This window comes from Phodopus roborovskii, unplaced genomic scaffold (genome assembly GCF_943737965.1).
Source record: "Phodopus roborovskii unplaced genomic scaffold, PHOROB, whole genome shotgun sequence".
Taxonomy (NCBI): Eukaryota; Metazoa; Chordata; class Mammalia; order Rodentia; family Cricetidae; genus Phodopus; species Phodopus roborovskii.
In genome coordinates, this window is record NW_026126459.1 from 8,169,186 (window position 1) to 8,195,681 (window position 26,496).

Consider the following 26,496-nt stretch of genomic DNA (forward strand, 5'->3'; position numbering starts at 1 on the left):
GTACATGGACAGGACACCTGAAGTCTCCATGGTTAAATGGACACCAGGAAAGGCAGCAATCTGTACACTCCTGTTCCCAAAGCTGCTGGTCAGATGAGGGGCCCCAGCAGTAGGAGCTTATGGATAGACCACCAGGCATGTGGGCTGAGGAGATGAGAGAATGGAGCTAGGCACCCACACAGTTTTGAGGCTCCTAAGACTTCACTTCCCAGAGAAGACAAGCAAGGAGGTAGGTCCTTGCTCACTATCCCCTTCTGGGTCACAGACTCTATGACCTGAGGACACCAGAAACAGATAAAGGACATCCTGAACTTCTATGTGACGGAGACCTCTAACCCTCAGGCCTGCACTGGCCTGGTTTACATCTACATGTGATCAGAAAACCAGGAGACCCACCAAAGGCATCCCTCAGTGACAAAAAGAGGAGATCTGTGTAGGCCTGCAGAGCGGCTTGAGGAGGAAAATCCAACTGCTTCCTATTTGTCCCCCACTGAGCTCAGACAGCTCTGCAAACTGCCTGCAGTGGATGCGTTATTACTCGTTATTACTCTGCGGGGCTTTGTTCCAAATGCTTTGTACACAGTATGAGCTCTGGAAAAGAAAGCCGCAAGCCCAAATAAATAAGGCCACCCAGACTTTGTGTGTGTGTGTGTGTGTGTGTGTGTGTGTGTGTGTGTGTGTGCGCGTGCGTGCGTGCGTATGTGTACATGGACAGGTGTGGGGAGGCCAGAAGACAAGAATCACCTCAGGTATTCACCTTGGGTTTTAAGGAAGGGTCTGACTGGCTTGGAGCTGGCCAGCCAACCCAAGGCTGAAGGAGCCACCTGTCTCTGTCTGGCCAGGATTGGGTTTACAAGCACATGCCATCACACCTGGCTATAAGCAACTAGACTTTAAAGGGGCAGACTTTAAAGGGACTTACTCTACCAGCCTGGCTATGGGGAGGCTGTTGCCAGAACAAAACTGCAGACTAGTCAAGTGCACCGACCTACGGGCTTCCCAGTTATCTGACCTACTGGCCAACAGTCCCTCTCTTGAATCCACCTCTTCCTTCCTAGTTCTGACAGAAGGGGGTCAAGAGCTGCATAGAGGGAGAGAGAGAAAGAAAGAGAGAGGGAGAGAGAGAGAGAGAGAGAGAGAGAGAGAGAGAGAGAGAGAGAGAGGAAAGAGAGAGAGAGAAAGAGGAGAGAGAGAGAGATGGGGGAGGCAGCCTGCAGACTGAGCTCCAGGGTGGGGAGCAGCTACTGCCCCTGTCTTGGCTCCCTGCAGTGTGCAAGAGAGTGTTCAACAGCCACTGCTGTCTGTCTGCCACCTTTCTGTCACCACCACCAGACTCATTTCAAATTGAACAAGTGAACATTTTGAAATGAGACCACAAAAAAAGGGTCCCTCTTACAATAAACACATCAATGCTCATTTTCCTTATTATTCTACTTTTGGCTATTTTGTATAAAATCTTTAATTAAAGTTTTTCTTTGAAATTGTCATTATCAGCCCAGAAGAAAGGAAGGGGGAGAAAAGAACAACACAGCTGTGTAGATATGAAGCACTACTCAGGGCTAAATGAACTGGAACGGAGTAGGCGCTTGACGGTTATGTTCTGAGTTTTGGCTCCGCGTTCTCAGCAACGCAGTCTGACTTGTCACTTTATATCGATTCCATCTGTTTACACTCTGAGGAGTATTGGCTTCCTACCGTGAACATTTCCTATTTACCAGCTGGTAGAGATGAGCCAAACCAGATAGGAAAAAATTAGACTGCATTCAGAGCCTCATAAACACAGACTCGCAGCTCGGGGACGTGTGGGGGAGTGGCGGCCCAGGCATTGCTCACCTCTAACAAAGCCTTTGCCTGTCTGCCTGAGAGTCCCTGGGCTCTCCACACTCTAGCGCTCACCCCCCACACACACCCGTGGGCACAAAGACGTTGCATTTATTTATTGAGCATATGCATACCCTGACTCTACCAAAACTGAACAAGAGTACATAAAAAGACATCTGAATGGAAGCCATGGCAATGGAGAAAAGAGGGCAGACAAAAAGAGAAAGGCAAATGAAAGAAACCCAGAAGTTGCAGTTCCTGTGATGGAACAAAAGCCTGGTGTCCCCACAGGGAAGTAAACAGGGAGGCTTGCTGCTGTGTGCTCTGTGACCACACACAAAGCCTACATTTCATTTTCAGTGTTAAGATGCTCACCCAAGATGTATAGCCTAGGAGACCCATGACAAAAGGCCCATGCCCATCTACCAAGGGACCCAAGGGTGCCAGGTCTCCTCCTCCCTGTTTCTCCTTCCTTCCTTCCTTTCTTCCTTCCTTCCTTCCTTCCTTCCTTCCTTCCTTCTCTTCTTTTAAAAGGTTTTAGATGTTATTGTTACTAAAATACAGTCTCATTATGTAACCTTTGGCAGACTTGGAAATTACAATATAGAGTTGACATTGCACTTACAGCAATTCTTCTGCCTCTGCCTCCTAGGGCATGCCTGGCTCTCCTTCTCATGCAGCCTACATTCAGACCCCAGCTCACTCAGGACACAGCCTCACAGAAGGGACGACTGGACTCCCCCCTACCTGATACCTACTTCTGGCTGCACATCATTACAGAAGGCCCTGCTCAGAAGCAAGCAAGCACACCCAAGGGGGCTACTCAGGAAAAGTTTTCTGATAGACCCAGTACTGGGTGCTGCCAAGACCTGAGCTAATCCTAGCATCCTGAACATGAGAAAGCCAGAATCCTGTCCAAAACAGGCAAAGATAAGCCCTGTCATCTCCCTGGGCATGTTCCAAGCAGTTCCTCTGCCTGCCTATTCCTGGGCAACATGTAGAGAGAGCCAGAATGGTGCCTTAGCAATGCCTGGGTCTCTGCAGTGATGCCTGGGTCTCTGCAGCCATGCCTGGGCCTCTGCAGTGATGCTTAGACTTCAATTCACCAGTGTCTCCATGAACCCATAAGACTCAGGCAAACAGCACTAAAGAAGGAAGATGTGGCAGACTCAGGGAACCGGGTCTATGGACCTGGTGACAGCTGAGGTGGAGAGGGAAGGGAAGGAGAGACAAGATGGCATCCCATGTTCAGCATGGGGAGCTGGATGGATGAGACAGAGAACTGCATCTGATATAGCATATCTTGGGCAAGAACCTAGGTTCACTCAGGGCACACTGGGCCAGGAAAGCCTTCATCTTCTCCCTTCAGCCCCTGAACACCTTTTTTCCTGGAAAATTGTTTCAGGTAGTGTCTCCAAACCCCACTCTGTCTTTCCACCTTCTTCCTGGTTGTTCAGACTTGGGAGTATATGGTAAACACAGATCCCTGGAGTCTTACTCTTCTTCAGGCCAGGCTCAGCCTGCCACACATTGTGCTCTAAGACACCCAATGGTCTTTCCTCCTCTGATGAACCCACAAGGCCCACTATCCATGTCCCTCAGCTGGCTTCCACATAGCAACCAAAATTGGTTTATTCAGAATTAAATCTTCTCATTCAAGGTGATGAGGTAACCAGTGAAAAACAGAATACCACAATTCATCAAGGAAATTTCTCTTCCAAAAGACAGAAATCGCTACAGAAAACCACAACCATCAAAATGGAGTTGTGCAGCACAGTATTAATTGATGTATGCACAAAACAACTCCTGTACCCAAGACTCAGCAAACATTATAGAAGAGGGGGCAGGAGGACTGGAGAGGATGCTGTGAGATTGTGTCTTCTTGGAATGCTAGAAGCTACACCCACAAAGTTTCACCAACAAAACTGTATAAACATGACCTTAACAAAGATAACACCAATAAACATGTGAATGTGGACTGGAAAGCTCATGAAGCCTCAACCCTACCCAAAGAACTACCAGCAACCAAGGGATACTGAGAGCAAGAGAAATCGTCTCCTCCAGGGAAGAGCACACCAATTCGTTATCCACTACCTGAAAACACATATATAAGTAATATTATACAGACTGAACAAGTTGTACCTATACATTTGGAGATATGTGTGTATGTGTATATTTTGTATGAGTATATGCATTTATGTAGTAACAACAATTAATGAAAAAAGGCTATGAATTTGAAAGACAGCAAAAAGTATACATGAAAGCCTGGGGGGAGGAAAGGAAAGGGGAAAAATTATGTAGTTATATTATAATCTCAAACAAACAACAGACCACCATCCTCTATCAGGGCTTGTGTTCCTGCATTGACTTTATGTGTTGGGGTGGGGGCAAGGATCAGGTCTTAGTCTCAAGTCACCTGTCACCACCTGGTCTCCATTCCCCAGCACATACTCAGCAAATACAGCCCAAGGAGAAAATATGGCCAGTGGTTTCAAAGGCCTCCTCACAGGCATCCCAATTCCATTTGGTCCTCTGCAAGGCTCCCCCATGATACTACACACCTTCACATCCCCAGGGCCATGCCCTCACACCAGAGACCTTCAATCTAGCCCTTTCCTGTTCCACACATCAGTGTTTACATCTGGCCTTCTACTTTTTCCCCAGCCTCACTTTGGAAACAGACCCTGTCCCATCTGTCTTTAGATCACAGGTTGCCTCAGAACAGCCACAGGATTATCTTTTCTCTATACCCAACCTTGTCTCCACTGTGCCCCATCACAGTTTCCCAAGTCATTCTCACTTTGTCCCCAAAAGCTATTCCTGACTCCCATCTGCTTTTATCATCAGCTGTTCCCAAACACTCCAAGGTACATGAGCTGTTCTCCACACCATAGCATCCAATCAGCATTTGCTGAGTGTATGTCTTATGTCAGTTAGTAGGAGCTGTTCAGTGCATCTGAGTGACACAGAGAAGGTGCCACAGCCATGAGATGTAGTCCACTCATAAAGAAGCAAACACTTGCCAGAAGTCTGAGTGTTGAAGGTGCATTCTCAGATAACATCTCTGGGGAATGCTAATGAGGGGATGGAGAGATGGCTCTGTGGTTAAGACACAGGTTGCTCTTCCAGAGAACCAGCATGATTCCCAGCAACCACATGGCAGCTCACAACTGCATGCCTCTAATTCCAGCACTGGGTAGCAGAGGCAAGGGACCTCTGTGAGTCCATGGCCAGCCTGGCCTACAAAGCAAGTTCCAAGACAGGCAGAGCACTTACATAATGCAACCCTGTCCCAACAGCAACATCAACAACAAAAGCAAAAAACCAAAAACCAAAAGAAAGGAAGGAAGGAGGAGAAAAGGAAGAAAGAAAGGAAGGAAGAAACTGTAGTTACAAAGGATCTTCTGGCCTCCATGGGTACCAAGCGTGTATGTGACACACAGATGTATATATGAAGGCAAAACACTTAAACACATCAAAAAATTAAAAAACTTTTAAGAGGAAAAAAAAGGGCCATACAAAGCTTGTGTGACTAAGCATGTGGTAGTTTGAATAAGAATGGTCCCCATAACTCATATATTTGAGTTCTTGGTCATCAGGGAGTTAAACTCTTTGACAGAATTAAAAGGATTAGGTGTGGCCTTGTTGGAGGGAGTGGGGGGGGACAGGGGTCTGGAGGGTGCTTTGAGGTTTCAAAAGCTCATGTCAGGCCCAGATTCTCACTGCCTCTTTCAGCTTGTGGATCAGCACGTAGCTGTCAGTCACTGCTCCAATATCATGCATGCTCCCTGTATGATGATAATGGGCTGAGCCTCTCATACTGTAAGGCAGCCCCAGTGAAGTGCTTCCCTTTATAAGAGTTGCCGTGGCCATGGTGTCTCTTCACAGCAATAGAACAGTGACTAAGACACCATGCTTCTTAGTCTCAAAATCAATGAGAAGAAAGGCAGAACTGCCTAGTGTGGGGTTTGGGGATATTACCTGGAACAAGTTTCCAGGAAGAAAACTGTCTAGGGGGATAAAGGGAGGAGAAGCAGGCTTTCCCAGCTCAGTGTGGATTTAGGATTATTATGTCTTCTCCATGGGTAACAAAACCCATGGGCATCCTCACCTGAAGCCTGATGAGAGCTGGTCTGTGGTTCCAACAGAAACTCTGGCTCTCATGTAGCACATTGTGTTAAAGACTAAGAGAAGGGACCAAAGAGCCAGATATGGATGACTGAGCAAGGCAGGCCAGAAGTGATGCTTCTCTGGATACCTGTGAGACTAGCACCCCAGAAGAGGTAAATGTGGGCTCCATCAGTGCAGGGCCTGCTCACCCTCCCCTTGGGACTTTAAACCACATGCCACCACTTCACTTCTCACCTACTATTGGTGTGCCTTCTACACGCAACTGTTTCCTAATTTTCTAGCTCTCTATGAACCTCTTGCATGATAAGCTCTCATATCTATTCTCACACAGAAGCACAACCCAATAACACCATTTCCTGGTTTCCCCAGTAAGCAACAGTCTGGGGGATAAGGGAGAGACCAGCTTGCTCAGGGTCACTCAACATTGGGGTTCAGATGTCCACTCTGGCTGCCCTGTTCCTCACTCTGTGCAAACACTTGACTATCCCCCTTTGTTTATGCTATTGGTTTACCATATGTAGGATATGTAGTTTAAAGGCAAAAAGATAAACTTAGTCTGAAATAACTATAAATTCCAATTGAGTCCTTGATACAGTTTCCTCATGAAGCTTCAGTAAATTAATAATAGATCAACCAAAAATAGCTTCTGGGCTAGAAGCACTTTCAGTATGATTTTCTGATAGAATGGCAAGTGGTTGTTTTGTGGTGTGAGATGAGCATGGAAGCACTGCTCTTCATTTGGCTGCACGGAGGCACGTGGAGGAAGCTGTGACATTATTAATCACTATATTCGGTTATGATTGATGGGCTTTTCTGCGGGGAGGAAGAAGTGCCTCAGATACAATCTGTCCCAACAGCTCTGCGATATGCTAATATTTTCTTCAGATGAAAGAGGAGATGTGTTCAAATACCTGCTGTAGCAGGCGATTAATACTGAGAGCTCCAGAGGGGCCAAGGAAGCAGGAGCTGGAGGATGGGCCAGGGTAAGCAGGGGCCAGAAGCCTGTAGGTTTAGCAAATGACCTTGGATTCAGCCTGACATGGCTTTTGTGTGTGTGTGTGTGTGTGTGTGTGTGTGTGTGTGTGTGTGTGTGTTCATGAGGAACTGGTATACATGCAGGCAAGTGGATGTACACATTGTACACATGGAATCTCAGACCTTCTTCCTCAGGAACCAATCATGTTTTTTGGGGGACAGATCTTTCACTGGGACCTGGAACTCATAAACAGGCTAGATGGTTGACCAATAAGCTGCAGAGACAAACCTTCACCTGCCCAGCACGGGGATTACGAGCATATGTTAAATGATCAGCTTTCTTAAGTGGATGCTGGGGGCTGAACTCAGGTCCTCATGCTTGCAAGCCAACCACTTCACTAGATGAGCCATCTCTCCAGTCCTAAATACAACTCTGTAAATGCCTTTTTAAAATAAAGCTCACCTGTCTAGGAAAGACAACCTACCCCTCACTCTTGTGTCTTCTCCACAGGGGGAGCACAGAGCAAGCAGGCAGCTTACTTGAATGATTCACCAATTACTTCGAAAATGATGTAGGCTGCATCCTACAATTCTGAGGCACCACAATAATCCCATCAATGCTGGGTGGGATCACTCAGTACTCAACAGACATGGTAGTCACAGCTGACTGGGTCGACCAGATGTTCCAGCATCACTAGTGCCCATGCCCTCGAGCCCTTTCTCCTTTTGAGAGTTTAACTTGGAGAACCACACAATGTGAACAGGCTGGGCCTTTGGCAGTTTCTCCTTTTTGTGCCTCCTTAACTGAATGACATATGCCTGAATTCCAGTCTCTGGTTCAGAACTGTTTTTGTGTGTGACAGGTTGAGGAGGGTCTGGAGCTCTAGCCATTCTCACTATGTGCCACATTCCTGTGCAAGGCAGAACCATGTGGGGGCTTCTTAGTTATTCCGTGTACATGGCTATTAGTGCTCCCCACCCAGGGACAGGGTGATATTTTCTTCCTTTACCAGCCTCTTTCATTCCTACTGCACCTCATGTGGGAGTCCACAAATGCAAAACAGGGCAAAGACCAATACCATTAGCCTGATCATACACTGACATTTCACTTTGATTCCTTTTTGTCCGGCTGAAGCCCTAGCTTCAAAAAACATGAACTGGCTAAGTTTGAGGCTTGGACTTATCCAGCACCCTATAATGGAAGCTGGAACCCACAAGGCAGACAAGAGCAAGGACACAGGCACAAAGGTGGGAAGGAGTGTGAAAGGACAGGGTGCCAGAGGAAGTATAGGGGAAGCCCTGCCCCACAAATACACAGGTGACCTCATGGTCAGAGCAGCTTTGTTTACAACTCTGGTAGAGGCAACAGATGCTACTCTTAGATGAAGAGTGACCCTGGCTATGGGCAGGACCAGGTACATGTTTGCTGAATACAAAAATCAGCCACAGCACCTTTCCTGAGAGACCCAGAAAGGAGGGTAGCTCAGGGCCTTCTCCACCCACAGCTGTGTACTCATGGCCCGGCTGCTCACTCCTTCCTCGGTTTCCCATATATTTGTATGGGATGAGAGTGGTCCTACCTTGTGAGAATCTCTGGAAACAGGTTCAATACAATGAAGCTCCTAAATAGTCCTAGAGGGTGCTCAGCACACTGCTACAATAGTCCTAGTGAGCACTGTAACCAGAGCTGGCAAAAGCCACACACTGATCAGTATCCAACAGAAAACCAATGGTCAGGTGCCTTCCCCAACCAACTTCCTCTCCTCCTCCTGCCCTGCTCTCTCTTGCTGGATGGCCCCCAGCCACCACATGCAAGACACACAGAGCTGGTTCAGGCTGCTGGTAAGGACCTGTTCCTTCCCAGGCCAAGGGTAGAAGTGGGTGAGGGGCACACCCCAGCTGTGAGGCATGGGAAGAAGTTTCCCCCTTGTGTCCTAATTTCTGTTGTTGTAATAAAATGCCCTGACCAAAAGCTGCTTAAAGAAGAAAGGCTCTGTTAGTTCACAATCCAGGTCGCAGTTCATCATTTCAGGGAAATTGACACAGAAACTCAAGAGGCTGGTCCTACCACATCCACAGTCAAGAGCAAGGAGAGGAGCCACATCCTTGCTTGCTGCTCATGCTTTCCTTGCTTTATTCACTCTCACCCAATTCAGGACCCAACCCATGGCATGGTGCTGCCTACATTCAGGGTGACTCCTTGCAGATTAACAATCAAGACATCCCTGACAGATATGCCTACTGGCCAGTAAGACTCATCCCACGTGATTCTAGGCTGTGGCAAGATGTGGTTTAAAACTAACCAGCATACCTTCCTTTAGAACTAGTTGGAAGAATGGGGAAAATGGCCCTGAAGTGTCACACCTGAGGACAGAGAAAAGGCTGGCTGATCTTGAGTCAGTTCCCTCTCCTCCCCTCCCTTTGCCTCCCCACCCCCTCTCTCCCATCATCTCTCCCCATCTAGTGAAGCAGAGGCCTCACCTGGCCCTCACCTGGAAACATGTTACTTATCTATGTGGCCAAGAAGGCGCCACCTAGTGTCATGTCAGGCTAGGGGTTTGGCATGGAGGGGTCTAGTCATCAGAGGCAGGGCACACCCATGCACTAAGCAGCTTGTCTCTAGACCCCCACTGTCCCTAGTTTTCAGAAACAGGAAAGCTAAATGCTAGAGAGATACAATAGAGGTCCAGGAACACTCAGCCAAAGGGCTTCTTTGTGACCACAACGAAGACCATGGCCAAGGCAATGAGTGTGTGAGGTCCAGGCAGAACTCAGGGTGAGTGGAAGGGACCTGCATTCAGACTAAACCTAAGCCAAGACTAGGTAGGCTCTTCTGAGTCTGCCCTGGGAATGCCCTTGACTGACAGTGGTGAGCCCCATGGAAGTGGTATCTCTCCACCCATACAGCAAAGTCATGGAATTGAGACTGGGCCTGGGAATCATCCAGCCCAGACTATGCTCTGGCTGATGGATGAAGGCCAAGACTCCAATGCCCAGGGGTTAACTGGATAATGAGGGTGACCATGAACACATTTGGAAGTCTGAGTCAGAAGGCAGAGGTTGATAAACCAGCTGTCACTATGCAAAAATGAGAGGATGCCAGTTCTGGGGGCCAGCTAATCTGCCTAGTTATCATGCTACTTTCAGAAAGCAAATTCATATGCACACGAGGAAAATCTGACCTCCAAATTCAGCTTTCTTTCATTACAAACTAACTCTCTCTGAGCCGGGGAAGGACGGCACAGGAAGTGCCTAATTTCATTAACCTCATGGCCATCTTCTTAGCCTCTAGCATCACCATGTAACCACTACCAGGATCCAGGGAACCTAAAAAGGAGTGAGGGGTGGACAGCTAGTTATACTCAGTGGGGTGGTCCTCTGTGCGCTGCATAGTAGAAGAGATGTATGTAGTGAGATATCCACACCACCCACACCCGTTGCACTGACCATGCCCATTTGGGCATGGTCACAGGAACGGACTTGACAGGGGAGGCTAGGTCTGGGGTCCTGGACCCCAGCTCTCTCTCTTGCTTCCTGGTTGAGTTGCAGATAGCATCTGGGTGGGAGGGTGGCATCCATGGAGTGGGAACCCGCGGCAGTGATCTGCTTCATATGTAAGTGAATTCTCCCCAAATAAACCTCACTTAACCTAAAATGAGTCCAGTGAACCTTAATTCCCACACTTTATTTGGTGTCAGAAGTGGGATCTTCACAGGACCTGGGAATTAGGTTTCACCCAGCCAGCAGGGCATCTGCTGCTCCCCCCTTCCCCGCTAAACAGAGATGTTTTATGAGGTTTTCTGGGGCTCCGCCTCCCCTCAGAAAGAAGCTGTAGCTAGCAGCTAGACACCACTCCAAGCTGCCTGGCTTCCTCGCAGATGTTTTTAGTCACACACACCACACACACTCTTCATGGTGGGCACCGTTGTCCGCACTGACACATGAACAAACTCAGTAACAAGGAATCAGCCTGAGGCCACCTGGCTGGAAGATGGCAGCAACCTAAGAGAGGAATCGGGCCATGGTGTGGTCTGAGGTTAGTTTTGGTTGGCACAGTCAGGGCTGTAGGCAGAACTGGAGCTTCAGCTTCTACTGGTGGCCTTTACCCTCACATGAGCCGGTGGTGGCTTAGACTCACTGTCCTGCAGCTCCCATGGGGGAGAAAAGCCTAAAGGGGTGCCCCTTTTGTATGTGAGCACAGGATGGCAAGGGCTTTTCTGTGATATTTACAATACCCACCCATGTCCATTCACTGTGGACTCTCTGTAATACCTCCTATGCACCCATGATGATACTTAAGCTGCCAGGATGGGGAGGACCATCCTACACAGCTGGCTTTCCCAGGAGTGTTCTGTATGAATACAGCTTACACAAAGACAAAGATGTGACCAAAGTAATTACCACTAGGACTGAGTATTTCTACAGAATAACCCATGGACTACACCAGAGTTAGGACCAGGGCTCTAATTCATACCCACCATGTGACTCAGGAGTGGGGACACCCAATGCTCTGAAATGATAAGTTGCATGATTCCTCTGGTGTAGACGGGACAATCCCAAGAGCTGGAAGCAAACATTTTGTGGCCTTCTTGGTTATTTTTGAGTTTGAAATGTATGGAAGTCTCAGAAGAGTTCAAAAAAGAAAGAAAATGCATCCAATTTCAAACCAACATATTGAATCAAGTAATTTAAGCCATGATTCTCAAACTGTTCACAGAACTGACAGGCTCTAGTGCATTTTAAAAAGACATCTCAGTTCCAAGCCCAGTATGGCATCCCCACCCCCACTCAGCCATGGTGAGACCTAACCAAGTGGCAGAGCCACCAAATCTCATCTAAACACATACAGTGGCTCCTGGGGCTGAGTGACCCCTCACTGTGATACCTCTCTCTTGGCACTGGACGGGTTATTTTCTCTACACTGCTCAGGACTGGCATTTGCTGCTCAGGAGCAGTTGCTTCCTCATCCTGATGAGAAAATTGCTCAAATATGACACAGAGACAGGACAGGCAGCTGCTGATATGTGTCCCAAGTTAACACAGAAGTCAATGTCATTGCCAAGAGCTGCAAAGTGACAGGCAGGGTGCCAGAGTTTGTGTCTTCTTTCACAGAACTCACATGACCAGAAGCCCACACTAGGGTCACCTGCCTGGGCTGGCAGAGTGGGGAGGAAAGCATCTTTTTAAATCACTCTTACCTTTTCAGCCAGTTGGGCTTCAAGCTCTTTGAATGTCCGCTTGTAGTCTACCTCCTTCCCATTTCCCCTTGAAAGTAAAATAAAACAATTTTTGTTAACATTTCCCCCAATTGATGGTGACACTGGTCCTGCACAGTGATATTCCAAAGCCTTTCTGAATCACCTCTTGTAAAATGCTGAGTATTTTCCAGGACCGTGAGCTTCCCCAGGCTGCATTTCCCTTATCAAAGAAAAGAAATGCAGTATTTACTTGTCTTCAGGGAGTGTGGGCACTTGACGGACACCAAACCTCACTTCACCCAAGCCCACAGCACTGCTCTGGGCCAGTGGTCATCCAATAAGGAGTCTGGGTGGTGGACTCCCAGTCCTATCTGACACCAGGAATCTTTCAGTAAGGGACTTCTGAGCCTGTGTCACCTGCTGGGCTCCACCTGCTGGTCCCAGCTCTCCTGAGGTTTGCAGGATCTGTGTGGCACCCAGCAGCATGTTGGAGCTTTCTTTAAGAATGACTGGTAGGGTTGGGTGCCATTTCTCCATCACCTCCCACACAGCCAGACTAGGCTGGAGTGGTGAGCAGGACACCATCCCCACTAGAGACAGCAACAGATGACAAAACACAAGTGATGATAGACACCAGGGAGAGAATAATGATGAATGAGGGGAAGCTGGAGGCAGGGCAATGGGTAATGTTTGGGGTGAGGGTAATAAGCGGCCTCTGCTCAGGTGTCATGTCAATAGAGACCCTTGAGCTAAAGGACAGTGCAGCTCTCCAAGCCACACAAAGGAATAGGCAATGGCAGGCAGCCCCAGAGGCAGGTGCTCAGCACACAGGAGTCGGCATTAAGTGGCTGGAGCTAGATGGATGGATCAGAGATACACAAGGGAAGTTCAGAGACAGAGAGGTGTTGTGAGCCATAAGAAGGAATCTGGACTTCTAACTAGGGAGCATGAAGCCCTTGGAGCAGCGCTTTATGTATGCAGGAAGAAGGCAGTGCTGAGCACAAGTCAGTTATGTGCCCAAGTTACAGACGGACGGGTCAGCAATTTCACTCTGTGTTAACATAAGCTTCTTACTGCTGTTTGAGTGGCATATTCAGTCAATGCAATAGCATACATGTAAGAGTTACAGAATAAAAATCGATGATGAGCGCAGAATAGTACAACCTTTTCAAATCTTGCGCTTTTCACCTTCTGTGTGTCTAGACCTATATTTTTCTCTAGCTGGAACCAGTCAATCTTTGTCTTTTAAGAAAAATGTTTACAATAATTAAATGTTTAAGTGTAATAATATACATTTCCTGTAACCAGCAGTTACTCTGACTCTGTAGGGAGAGTCTTTCCATCTTTTCTCTCCAACCCTTTTTATCCTTGTGCCGAAGGCATCTTCACTTTAAAAGCTGATAGCTGAATTTACCAGTCTGCCGTCTATCCTTTAACTGATAATTTAGCTCCTTTATAGAATGCATAATGTACACGTGTGTTTGGGGCTGTTAATCTGCTTTATGTTCCTTGTTTTTGCCACTTGTTCTAGCTTTCTCTTTCTCTCCCTCTCTCCCTCTCCCTCCCTGTGTCTCCCTCTCCCTCCCTCCATCTCTTCCTTTCTCTCTCTCTCTCTCTCTCTAGTCATTTTTTCCCGTCTGGAAGTTAAACATTTGCTTCCCTAAAAATCCTAACAATGTGCAAATGTGACCTCTGTGTGTGATGTTCTGTATGTGATGTTCATGCACCCAGTCTCCTGCCAGAAACAGCTGGGGCTCAGGCTCAGCGAACTCCAACTCAGTCCACCCTCAGAAATTCTGTGACCATTTGCATAGCCACTCACACTTCTAATTCCTCAGTTTCACAAAGTTCATTGTTTTATGTTTCTAAAATCTCTGCCTTTTGACCGCGTTTTTTTCTTTTACCTCTTCTATACTGGTGAGTCAGCATCTCAGATTGGCTGCCAATTTCCACAAACAAAATTTAAAATGTCTTTATTTGGCCCCAAATCTTTATTTGGGGCAGGCAACACCACACCACAAGGCCTGTTCTCTGGTAGGGAATTCAGCTTTCAACATAATGATCACGCTCCAGAAACTTCTTCAGAACTCTGTGGTTAAAGGCAAAGCCCAGAATGCTTTGTCAACTTCCCTGAGATCTGCATGGTGTTATACATGGAAGACTATTATAGTTCATCCAGTCAGCACAGTGCCAATGCCATGTGGATTCCTCACTGCACAGAGGGCTCTTCGTACAGCCCATATATAAAGGTGTCTGATGTGCCCACTAGAAGTAAATGACAGTGGTTACACTGGCTCATTTTGGCTGGGCATGTAGCTCAGTATAGAGCTTGCCTAGCATGAGCAAGGCTCTGGCTGGTCCTCCTAAATATCCCCCACCCCACCCCCCCCAAAAAAAAAACCACACCAGAAGAGAGAATATTAACTTCTCTTTTAGTAAATTACCCATGTGTGTTTCTAAAAGATGAATGGTGATGCTGTCCATATTTACAGAGAGCACAAGCCCCTCCGCACTGGACAAACAATCCCTCATCTTGAACATAGCATCTGAGTTATAATTGCATCTATAGGCAAAATATCCCTCATGCTCTTCCTGCTGCCTCCACTTTAGTTAGTTTGCCATGGCAACCAGGAGCCCCTATGGTAATTTTTATATTTGGTCAGTTCTGGTAGTTAAGGAGGCCAGGGCAGGAGATGGAGTGTAGACCTTTTCAGAATGGTCTTTCCTCTGCATGTTCAATGGCATGGAGTGTGACCTGGAATAAAAGTGTCCTCCACAGCCATCTTCCAGGAAGGAAGTCCTGTATCCACAGTAAGTCTCACCTCCACCATGGTAGGGACTTGAGCTAATTATTCTGCTGCAGCCCAGTTAAGCAGCTCTCATGGGCTGTCCCTCAGTTTAGGCAAGTTGGTATGAAGAAATCATACAGGACCTGGCTGAAATACACTGGACTGAATACAGTAAGCAAACGTGTGGTTCTGCTGTTTCCAAGCGTGGATGCTCAATTCATGCTGTGGAAAATACCAAACTCTACATAACACAGCTTTCCCAAGCCTTCCCCACACCACAGTGGGCATAGCAGCATGCTGCGGGGTGTGAGCGGCTCAACCCCAGCTGACCAGGAGCAGCCACTCCCCACACCTCACATCACAAGACAGCTGTACTGCATGCCCCTAACTAGGAAAGGACCAAGGCTCAGAGGAGACATGTGATTTCTACTGTATGTCCATGACTCTCACGTGGTCTTAGTTTCTTTTCGTGCAGTGATAAAATGCCTCACTCAGGATGTTCCAGCCACCAGGCAATGAGAGGTAGAGCAGAGCTTATGTGGCCCATGGCAGCTTGTAAAATAGAGCAGTTTCAGGAAAGGGCAAAGATAAAGACAACCTCTGGGACACACTGCCACAGCTGCCATGAGTTTGTTCTTCATACCAGGTCACCCCTTCCAAAGGGCAACCACAGGTGACAGTCTACTACAAAAAATCTACACACAAAAAGTTATCTTACTTTTGGATTTCCTAGATTCTTAGTTTTTTTTTTTTTTAACAAAGAATATTCAAAACAGGTGTACCCCACAAATGGGGTGGGTTTGGGTCAAGAGCTTAGCCGTGGATACGGAGTCTGTGAAGTAACCAGTCATTGTTCTGATGACTGTGGAAAGCAGCTTAGTTTATGACTTATTCAACACCAAACAGAGCACTGAGGCCTCCCAGGCACAGACTATACCTGGTATGTTTCTGGTGCTGTGACAGGATAGCCAAGACTGGGCAGTTTATAATGAAAAGAACTGTCTGGGCTCAGGGAGAAAGAACTGGTTAAAGAACTGACGGTCCAAGCGAGGGTCTCACACTCCTTCAGCTGGTGGCAGAGAGAGAAAGAGCAGGCACGTGTGGAAAGGCAGATGGGGGTTGAAAGGCAGCCAGGCATGTGTGGAAGACAGATCCACTATTGTGAAAACAGTACAACCTTTTCTGCAGGTTCTTACCGCAAAACCAAACATTTTCCATCAGGCCCCAGTCCCAGCAGTGCCAACCAAGGAATTAAGGTGAACATAAGAATTCCTGGGGACTCACTCAAGCCATGGAGAGTAGCTGGTATCTGTCACTGCAGCTAGAGCTATTTTGCTAATGATTTTTTAAAATTGCAATTTAAAGAAAAGAAAGTTATAAAATTTGTTCTTATGGGCTAGGAATGTAGCTCCATGGAAAAAGTACTTACCTAGTATGCATGAAGTCTCTGGGCTCAGTCTTTTACCACCACAAAAAGATAAAAAAAAAAAAAAAAAAAACAAAAAACCGCTGAACGGGTTTTAAGTACATAGTTCAGTAGCGTTCAGCATACTGCAGAAGTCTTAAGGGCCACAGCTCCCCATCACCTGCGACTCCCCATTGCTACAGTTCCCCCACTGTCTACAGCTCCCCATCACCCCTTCCTCCTGCTGCAATGATGCTTGTGCCTGAGCTGCAGGGGTGGAGGGGGAGGTAACTCTATAAGGGCAATACTAAAAGGTGCTAACTGTACAGGATCAAACTTGTCTTTATTTAGGTGTTGAGTGTATATGAGGGCAGTGCCCATGGAGGCCAGAAGAGGACATTGGATCCCTCAATCGGTTATAGTCGGTTATGAGCTGCTTGACATGGGTGTTGGGAACAGAATTCAGGTCTTTCAAACTGCTGAGTCATCTCTCCAGCCCCCAAACTGAATTACTTAATTGTTTGCATAGCTCCATAGAAAATGAGGCTTATTCACACAGTCAGATAAGCAGTGAGTAACTTTCTTACTAAAACAGTATTTCCTAAGCCACAAACTGGGACCCAAAGCATTCCTGCTGACTGAGCCATTGAAGGTTGTATGCCAGCCCCCACAGGCTATTACAAGCCAGTGAGTCCTATATTTATGCTAAAACTGTGAATCACAGAGGTGCCTTTACAAAACTTTTAACACCCTGTTTTCCTCCATCCAACAAATCACTTTCTGATGAACAGCACAAAAATGTACAAAAACAACAAATTTCAAATCTGGAATCCTAATATTTTACTTCAACATTAAAACCTGCTATTTCCAGATCTAAAATACATTGGACACAGGGTATTTCAAACCTAACTTTAACCTGTTGTGTTCATGTTCTAGTATAGCCTCATTCTTCTTTCCAAATAAAATTTTGACTGCAGATTAATCCAGTAAACATTACATGGACAAGCTCTCCCATGCATTTTCCATGGAGATACAGATATGGGTTAAGCATGGTGCTGCAAGAGGCTGAGGCAGGAGGATCATGATTCAAAACAGTAAGCCTCAGCCTCAGAGAGATACAGACGCAGGTATAGATGTGTGACCAAGACTGACTCTAGTGGCTTATGACTCTGATCATTTGATCTTATCAAGTGTCAAATGTTAATGTGAGTAACAAAAAGCAAGAAACAAAACAAAAAACACTTACCTCTTTATAGCATTTATATTTAGATCAATTCCACCAAACCTGGACAGGAATTCGAGATATGGCACATTACCCGAGCTGGTGAGCGGGATCTATGGTCAGATAGGAAGAGTGACAAAAGGTTAGAGAATTTAGGCTCAGCCACAGACATCACAGCAGGCTTCTGTGTCATGCAATTGTATACCATCGAAGCTGCTGAGGGAAGAGATACTCTGGTAAACATTTGTGAGTCCTTGCCAGGAGTCAGAACTGGCACGTACCCTCAAAAAGCAAACATCTGACCTGAGCTCAGCCTAACATCCACATATGCATCCAACAGAATCCGCACAGATATTTCCTATGTGTTACGTGTACTGGAACTGAGGGGAGAGCAGAGACATTCATCTAGTTTCAAGAGAGAAACCATCACTGTTAAGAGTTACTTTTCTAATAAATTTCCATTATAATTATTTAGTTACTGGGGGAGGGGTACGCATGCCACAGTGTAGGTGTGGAGGTCAGAGGGCTGCTCCAGGAAGTACTTCTCCTCTTCTACCGCATGGGACTGACCTCAGGTTGTTAGGCTTTTGGCGAGCATCTTTACCCACTGGGAAACCTCACTGGCCAAAAAACTTCTATAAAGGATACTGCTGGGTCAAATGAGCCAAATGAATTATAGATTAAATAAAATGATTAATCAATTGAGACTGGCACTGTACTGTGATTATGGGAGAAGTCAGTCCTTGTTTTTAGGAAATCTATGCCTTGAAGTCAGAAAGAACCGTGAGACTCAACTTCCTTGATGTTTGAAGACTTTCTCCAGAAAACAAAATGCACATCAGTGTGTTGAAGACCACACCAGAAGATCCATGACCTCCCTCACACAACAAATCAGAAGTATTAACCTCATGAAAACAGATGCATTGCTGAAAGCAAACTATAGAGTCAGTACAATTCCCATCAAAATTCCAATGTCATTTTTCACAGGAAAAACAAACAAAAAGCCCTGTGATTAATATGGAAACACAAAGATCCCAAATTACACTACAGAGCCATGGTAACAAAACTAGGGTGCTGACACAGACACAGATGCCTACCAATAGAATAGACCGGAGGCCCCCAAAGGATGCTACACACTCCAGCCACCTAGTGCTCAATGCAGGGTCAGGAGCACATACTGGTCTCTTCTCTTCAACTCATGGTACTGGAACACTGGACACTCTGAGACTGAAAACCAAAGCTAGACCCCAGACTCACCCTGCCCCCCAAAATAATGCATCAAGGACATGTATGTAAGACTTGAAACACTGAACCCACTGAAGGAAAATGCAGGAGAGATGCTTAAAGATCTAGGCAAGGACTTTCTGAAAATGACACCATAGCTCAGGAACTCTCTTCACACACACAGCTCACAGTTCTTCAGCAAAGCAAACAATCGCCAGAGTGTTAGCACAGGCACGGGGGACAGGAGAAAATCTTTGCCAGCCAGTCATCTGACAGGTGTATCCAGAATATATAAAGAACTTGAAGGACTGAATAACAAAAGAACAAATAATCAATAAGCAGGTGAATGAATTGAACAAATGGTTCTCAAGAGTACAAGTGGCTAATAAATGCATAAGAAGATGTCCAACCTCCCTTGTCATCAGGGAAGTGCAAATCCAGTCTACAATGTGGGCCTCTGGGGGTGCACTGGGTAAGAGTGCTTGTTCTGCAAACATGAGGACCTGTGTTTGGATTCTTGACACCCAGGTTAAAAAAAAATAGAAAAATTAAAAATAATTATAAAAAGGCATGGATACCCATATTTGTAAATGCAGCACTGGGGAGTGGAGGCAGGTGGATCCCAAGAGCTGCCTGGCCAACCATTCTAAGAAAAATAGTGAGTTTCCTGATCAGTGAGACCCTGCTCAAGGAAATGAAGTGGGAAGACACTGATATCTTCCTCTGGCCTCTGCATGTGCATACACAGGCATGTACTGCACACTGACACGGACACACACCACTAAAATTAAAATTTTAAGTGACATGGTTAATTTTTAAAAGCTCCAATGTGTTTCTCTCCTACTCCAGTCATTTAAAAAGTGAACAAGCAAACACAATAACAAAGGCTGACCTCTGAGGAAAAGGAGCCCTATGTACTATGCAGGGATGGAAATTAGTGCAACCACTATGGAACTCAATATGCAAGGTTCTTACAAAAATTAAAAGCAAGACTTCCATGGGATACAGCTGTTCCACTCCTGGGTACACAATGAAGGACACTAAATCTTCACATCACAGAGATATTTAAACATCCACATTTATCTCAACACCATCCATAATAGCCAAGCTATAGAGCCAGCCTGCGTGTCCATCTACAGATGATGGGAAAAAATGTGGTGAATGTACAATGGAGTTTTATTCAGCCCTGAAGAATGAAATCATGTCACTTTCAGGAAAATGGAAAGAGCTGGAGGTGACCATGCTCAGTGAAGACAGACGGACTCGGGCAGATATAACAGACATGCTTTCTCTTACACACAGTCTAAACTTTAAAAGTGTAAAAATAAGACATTTGGAAGTAAAAGGACTGTTGGGATGAAGGGATGGAATGAAAGAGTGAGGTGGATGAGTAGGACTGAAGTATGCTACAAAAACGTAGGGAATAGCAAGAGAAGGTGTTGTTTTGTAGCATGGTTCTTCGCTAATAAAAACACAGGTACTGGACTAAGGAGATGGCTCAGAGGCTAAGCCCATTGGTTGCTCTTTCAGAAAACCCAGGATCAGTTCCTAGTGCCCACATGATGGCTCACAACCATCTGTGACACCAGTTCCAAGGAATCCTCCAAGGAGCCTCCACAAGCATTGCACACACATGGGACATATACATACATGCAGGCAAACAGATACACATAAAATAATAAATCTTTTGAAAATATGCACAGTGTTTGCACACATGTGTGTGCACATGCATACACATACACACACACACACACACACACACACACACACACACACACACAGAGCTGAGATCCCAGGAAAACAAAGGGAAGTGTGTTCCACAGACAACTCAAAACAGAGAGACATAAAGACTACTGTGCCACAAATGCTTTTAGTATCTCGTTCTTAAAGAAAATTTTCTGAAGGTTCAGAATTCTTTCTAATACAAAGTTGAATTTTTAAATGAAGGTAACTATTTAAAAAGGACTATGGATCTAGAATTTAAATAAATGTAAGTACCTGATCAATACAAATATTTTATAATAAGTCTCATATAGGTTCACATAATGTACTATCCTTCACACCTAATGATTCCCAAGTCTGCACAACTGAGTTGATATTTACTTAGACTTGAAATAGCAGCCTCAAAGCCTAGCATGGTTATCTAGTGTTCCCCCAAAGGATAAATTTCTCTTCCCAATTTAAAACATGTGTAACTAGGAAATTAGGCCAGAGGGATGCTGGCTGATGGTATGCCTGTGGAGAAGCTTGTCCTGCAAAGGGCACCTGCGACTTCTAATTCTGGTAGTGTGTATTTTACAGATATGGTAGTAGCAGGTATTTAGAAATGTTCCTAAAATGACAAAAGATGGTCAAGAACAGGTCAAATGTGTGGTTCAAAATTGGATGTTCCCAGTGATAAGATAAAAGAGACTGGGGATCTGGGGGATGAAACAGTAAAGTACTTGCAAGGACCTGAATTCAGTCCCTAGAAGCCACAATTAAAAAGCTGAGTGTGGCAACATGTGGTTATAATCCAAGTGCTGGCAAAGTAGGAGGATCCCTGGGGTTCACTGGTCAACCAGCCTGGCCTATGTGGTAAGTCTCAGGCCAAAGAGCAAGCCTGTCTCAAAAACAAGGTGACAGTCCCTGAGAAACAATATTTGACATTCTCTTCTGGCTTCCAGATGCACATGAACATATACACGTGTACACAACACACACAGGATATAAGAGAATGAGAAGACACTTTCCAGATTATATCCAATAAACAGACACACACATTGACAGACATGTGGACTGAAGGAAGCAAATTCTGGTGCTGGGATCCTGTGTGCAGATGAGGGAGGGAGTTTCACAATCTGTATTTACCATACTGAGCAGTCTCACAACCTTGGCCTCCAACTTAACATACCACAGAGCCAGCATACAACTTAGTTCTCTGAGACCCTTGTACTCGAAAGACTTTTATTTATTAAATGGTCTGTGATTGGGCTAGGGAGATGGCTTACAGGGTAAAATGCTTGATGCACCAACAAGAAAACCTGAAATCAGATCCCACACACCTATGGAAAGGTTAGGCATGGAAACATGTAACCCCATGCTGAAGGGGCAGAAGGACTAGTAAATAGTGGGGCTTGGTGGCCAACAAGTCTAGCCAATCAGTGAGCTCCAGGTTCAGGGAAAGACCCTGTCTCCAAAAGTAAGGTGGAAAGCAATAGAAAAGGACAATCAGTTGACCTCTGGCCTCCACAGCTATATGCAGAGGCAAACACACACACACACACACACACACACACACACACACACACACACACACACACATGCACACACATGCACACACGCACACTCACACGTGGGGTGGGGGGTCCTGTCAGTACTTAGAGACTCTTCATGGAAATAAAGTTGCAGAGCAGGTCACAGTAAAGTCTAAGATGCCCCAACATTAAAGCATCCTGATATGGCTCTGCAAAGAACATTAGTGCTAAAGGTTGTGTAGATGGCTTCTGGAACACTCCATTCTAACTTCTAGGACAAATATCTTTCTTGGTTTTGTGCACCCATGAGCTAATATGTCTGCTCAGCCCAGGCATCATGCTTGAGGTCACTCACAGTGACCTTGGCCCCTGTCACTGAATAGAGATCCAGCAGCTCCAGGCCCTGAGGAAGTGTCCTTGGTGTTAGGGGGAGAGGACCAAGATCCACTGTTTTATAAGTCTCCATTTTCCAGTACTTCTAAAAGTGACACATATGTCATAGTTTCTGTACTTCTGCGTAGCCATTTAGCTTGGCGTGATTGTTACCATTATCAACTAACTTCAGACCATAGCTGTAAGGACACAGCAGGAATTTTTGTTGTTTGTTTTTTAAGACAGGGTTTCTCTGGGTGTCCCTGGCTGTCCTGGAACTCTATAGGAACTCCTATCAGTCAAAGGCTGGCCTTGAACTCACAGAGATCTATCTGCCTATGCCTCCAGGATGCTGGCATTAAAGGCATGTACCACTAGAGATTCTATTTTAATTCTCCATTTGGATAAAGTGTCTGCCCAGTGTTTACAAGGGTAAATTGTTTTCTTAAGTCAGAAACATTCCAATGTGACAGCCACCCCACCCTCAGCAGGTCCCCAAGAGAGTGAGAAACTCTGTCCACACAAAACCCTGGTGAGGCAATGTTCATGGCAGCAACATCCACAATGTCAGAGAGCAGAAACAACCTAAAGACCTCAAAGACTGGGAAGGACTCCAGTGTTGCCCTGATGCACCCCCCCCACACCGCCACACCCCCACACCCCCACCCCCTCACCACCACCACCCCACTATCACCCCCACCCCTGCCACCCCCGTGAGTACTGACCATGCTAAGTGAAAGTAGTCTAACATGAAAGCACACACTGATGTGATGTCATTTGTATGAAACACTCAGCATCGCCAGGTATGGTGGCAGACTCCTTTTAAAGCTGGAACCTGGGAGGCAGAGGCAGGCAGATAGCTGTGAGCTCAAGGCCAGCTGTATCTCCACAGTGAGCTCCAGGCCAGCCAGAGTTACATAGTGAGACACTGGGAAGAAGGAAGGAGGAGGAAGGAAGGAAGAAGGAAGGAAGAAAGGAAGCAAGGAAGGAAGGAAGCAAGGAAGGAAGCAAGGAAGGAAGGAAATAAGCATTTGGCATTCCTAGTGTCAATGAGGGGATTAGTCACTCCTGGTAGATAAAAGGGGGTGGGAGTGACTCCTAATGAGCCTGGGCTCATTTGGTATTCAGGGCATATACATTTTATCTTAATTAAGCTGCTATTAAAATTGTAGACATCAGTGAGTCTCTCTCTGTCTCAGGCACTGTGGTTCAGCATGTGACGCCCTCTGCTGTCATGTTACTACAGGAAGACCCTGAGAAAATGCCAAGCAGCCTGCAAAACCCAGAGGAGACCCTGGCGAGAGGAGCCATGTAATAGGAAGGCTGGTCAAGGAAACATGCTAAGGATGGCTGAGTCCAGGCTTCTCACTCACTGAGCAGGCAGCCACACACACACCCCACTGGAACAGTGGGGGAAAACTGAAGACACTATCTTGAACTGTGGCTTTGTATGACCCAAAAATGGAGGTAATGTGTATGAACAAATGGACTCCTGGAGCTCTGCCCACCAAGATGCTGCTGGTGACAGCCTCCCAATGATGTGAGCCACCCTCTGCCCACTGGCTCCAGAAGTCTTCATCCATCCAAAGTGAGCAGAGCTCTGGAGAGTGGGTGGTTCCAGGACTCAGCCAAGGCGGCTACACAAAAGGTTGGTCTGTCTTAGAAGGACAACAAGTCTTCAGGAGTAATAGAGTATGTCCAATGTTGGGGGAAACACACCAAGGGGGTTCCTGCTGGCTGCACAGGGATAATTTAAACCCCAAAGTAAATAAATAATGGATTCATAATCCACTTACTAGGAGACCTCCACTCCCTGCAAATATGTAAACAGTGGATGAACAGATTGAAAGTCAGATGAGAAACGGAATATTTACTAATCTGAATGTTTCCCTCATGGAATATTAACTACAAGTGCACATCCCAGAAAGCCTGAGAGATTTCCACTTATAAAGTGGCCAAGGCAATCGTCAGCAGCTCTGAGACTCACTGGAAACAAATACGGCCTAAGAAGAGCTGGAGGTCACTGCCAGAATACACCCACTACCAGGACACATCCAACAGAGATGCTGCCAACACCTGTTCCAGAGGAAACCCCTGTCAAACCCACATGATGACTTCTGCAGTAGCAGAATGCAGAGCCAGGGAAAGACCCAGACTAACAGTAACAAATGGTTACCCAAATGAAGAGCAGGGTCTGACCGCACCTAACCTTAAAAGATTGGTATGGGACAAATGCACAGAATCTAGGGTTGGGCTTGGAGTCATTCAGCAAGGGAAGCCTCTACATGAATGGCTGGGTTGTGGCTTATAGGAGGCAACACCTTGATTTGAAGGAAATCCAGACTACAGCACCTGTGGCTAACCAAGAGCTTTATCTCAAATGGCTTAGGAAAAGGGTTCTACAAGTTCTACACCCAGCTTGCCTATGACTTCTCTTTAAAAACACAAGGCTATGACAGTGACAGAGTTCTGGGGAATAGGGGGAAGCAGGGTTTGTTTTGGAGGTAGTTGAAACCTAGACAGGGCAGGTAGTGGGAGAGCTCTCAGTTCTCAGTGGTATGTAGCTTCAGGCTAGGCAACAGTCACTGCTCAGCACACGGTGCCTAAAACCCAGTGAAAAGCCCAGCCTTATTCTGCAACATGAGCAAGAGCATGAGCATGAGCATAGATAGCATCAAACTGTACAAATTAATTCAGCACCAGACCTCATTGGAGAAGTTCCTTGTGCAGTGGATGGTGGATGAGACAGAAACTCACAACTGGTCACAGTGGAGAGAGTAAGCATCATTGGAATGTTAACCTAAAAATGGAAATTCTGAAACACACACACACACACACACACATACACACACGGCTCAAAGTCCATTATACAATAGCTAGGGAGCCTGCATGGGACTGAACAGTTGTGTAGCTTGGTCTGTTTGTGGGGCCCCTGGCAATGGAACCAGGATCTATTCTTGGTGCATTAGCTGACTTTTCGGAGCCCATTCCGTATGGTGAGATGCCTTGTTCAGTCTTGATGCAAGGCAGAGGGTCCTGGTCCTGCCTCAATTTGATGTGCCAGGCTTTGTTGACTCCCCCTGGGAGGCCTTATCATTTCTGAGGAGTGGATGGGGGATGCGGGGAATTGAGTAGGAGTGGGAAGAGGGGAAGGAGAGGAACTGTGGTTTGAATAAAAATATATTTTAAAAAACAACATTGTAGGAACAGGACAGATAGCAAGTTCATAAGAGTCAGAGGTTGGGGAGGACCAGAGCAGAACAGTGTCTTCTGAAGAGACTGAACCCACAGGCTTACAGCATCTGTGAAGAGCTGTATAACACCTGTGCAAGATTGAGCCAGTCAACATTGCAGCATGGAAGGATGGGCCTCATGAGCCCCACCCCCAGATGAATGGTGTCTTTAAGGATATGGCTTCTGGTGGGTCAACCATACTCCAGTAGATAGTCCACAGGACTTAGTGGGCTGTTCTAAGACAAGAGAACATGAAGTTGGGAGGGGCTGGTGGGTCTGGGAGCAGTTACAGAAGTGGGGATGGATATTCTCAAAATACATTATACACATTATATATAAATCCTCAAATAATCAATAGAATGGTATATTTTAAGAGAAAGAGAACTGTCTTTCTGGCCAATAGGGACTAATATGCAGAAACAAGAACAACCATAGCACCTAGAGGAGTCAGGGGTAGACACCCACTTTCTGGTGCTATAAGCTCTACCCAAGTGTCTAGCTGACCTCGGGGAACCCCAGGTGTACAAGAGTCAAAGCAGTACAGCTAAACACAAAATATCTAAACTAAGATATGAGCTCTTCCCTCTGCAGGCAAGATGGAGTTCATAGTTAGCCAAGCATCTCCAGAGGGACAGACAGAAGCCAGAGGCCAGCAGCTTTCCTAAGCATGGCTGGAACCTCCTGTGTTGTGGAATATTTGTTTCCCCAGGCAAAGATGTATTATATCTGTTTATGTTGCAGAGTAGTACTTTAACTGTGTAAAGGTGTGCTACTTTTATTTATGTTGCATTTGTTTAATGATGTAAGGATGTATGCTTAATTATATAAAGATATATTGTATCGAGTTCATCTTGCCTGCCTAAGGCACTTGATTGGTCTAATAAAGAGC

General features: G+C 46.1%; 1 protein-coding gene across 1 annotated transcript in view; it reads right to left on the bottom strand.

The window, feature by feature from the left end:
* Efcab6 (EF-hand calcium binding domain 6) overlaps window positions 1-26,496 on the bottom strand; it is a 170,281-nt gene that overhangs the window by 133,222 nt on the left and 10,563 nt on the right. The window contains exons 3-4 of the mRNA XM_051189518.1: window positions 17,566-17,654; window positions 12,126-12,192 (exon numbers count right to left, since the gene is read on the bottom strand). Of these exons, the coding sequence (XP_051045475.1) occupies window positions 12,126-12,192; window positions 17,566-17,654 (156 nt within the window). The remainder of the gene's footprint in view (window positions 1-12,125; window positions 12,193-17,565; window positions 17,655-26,496) is intronic.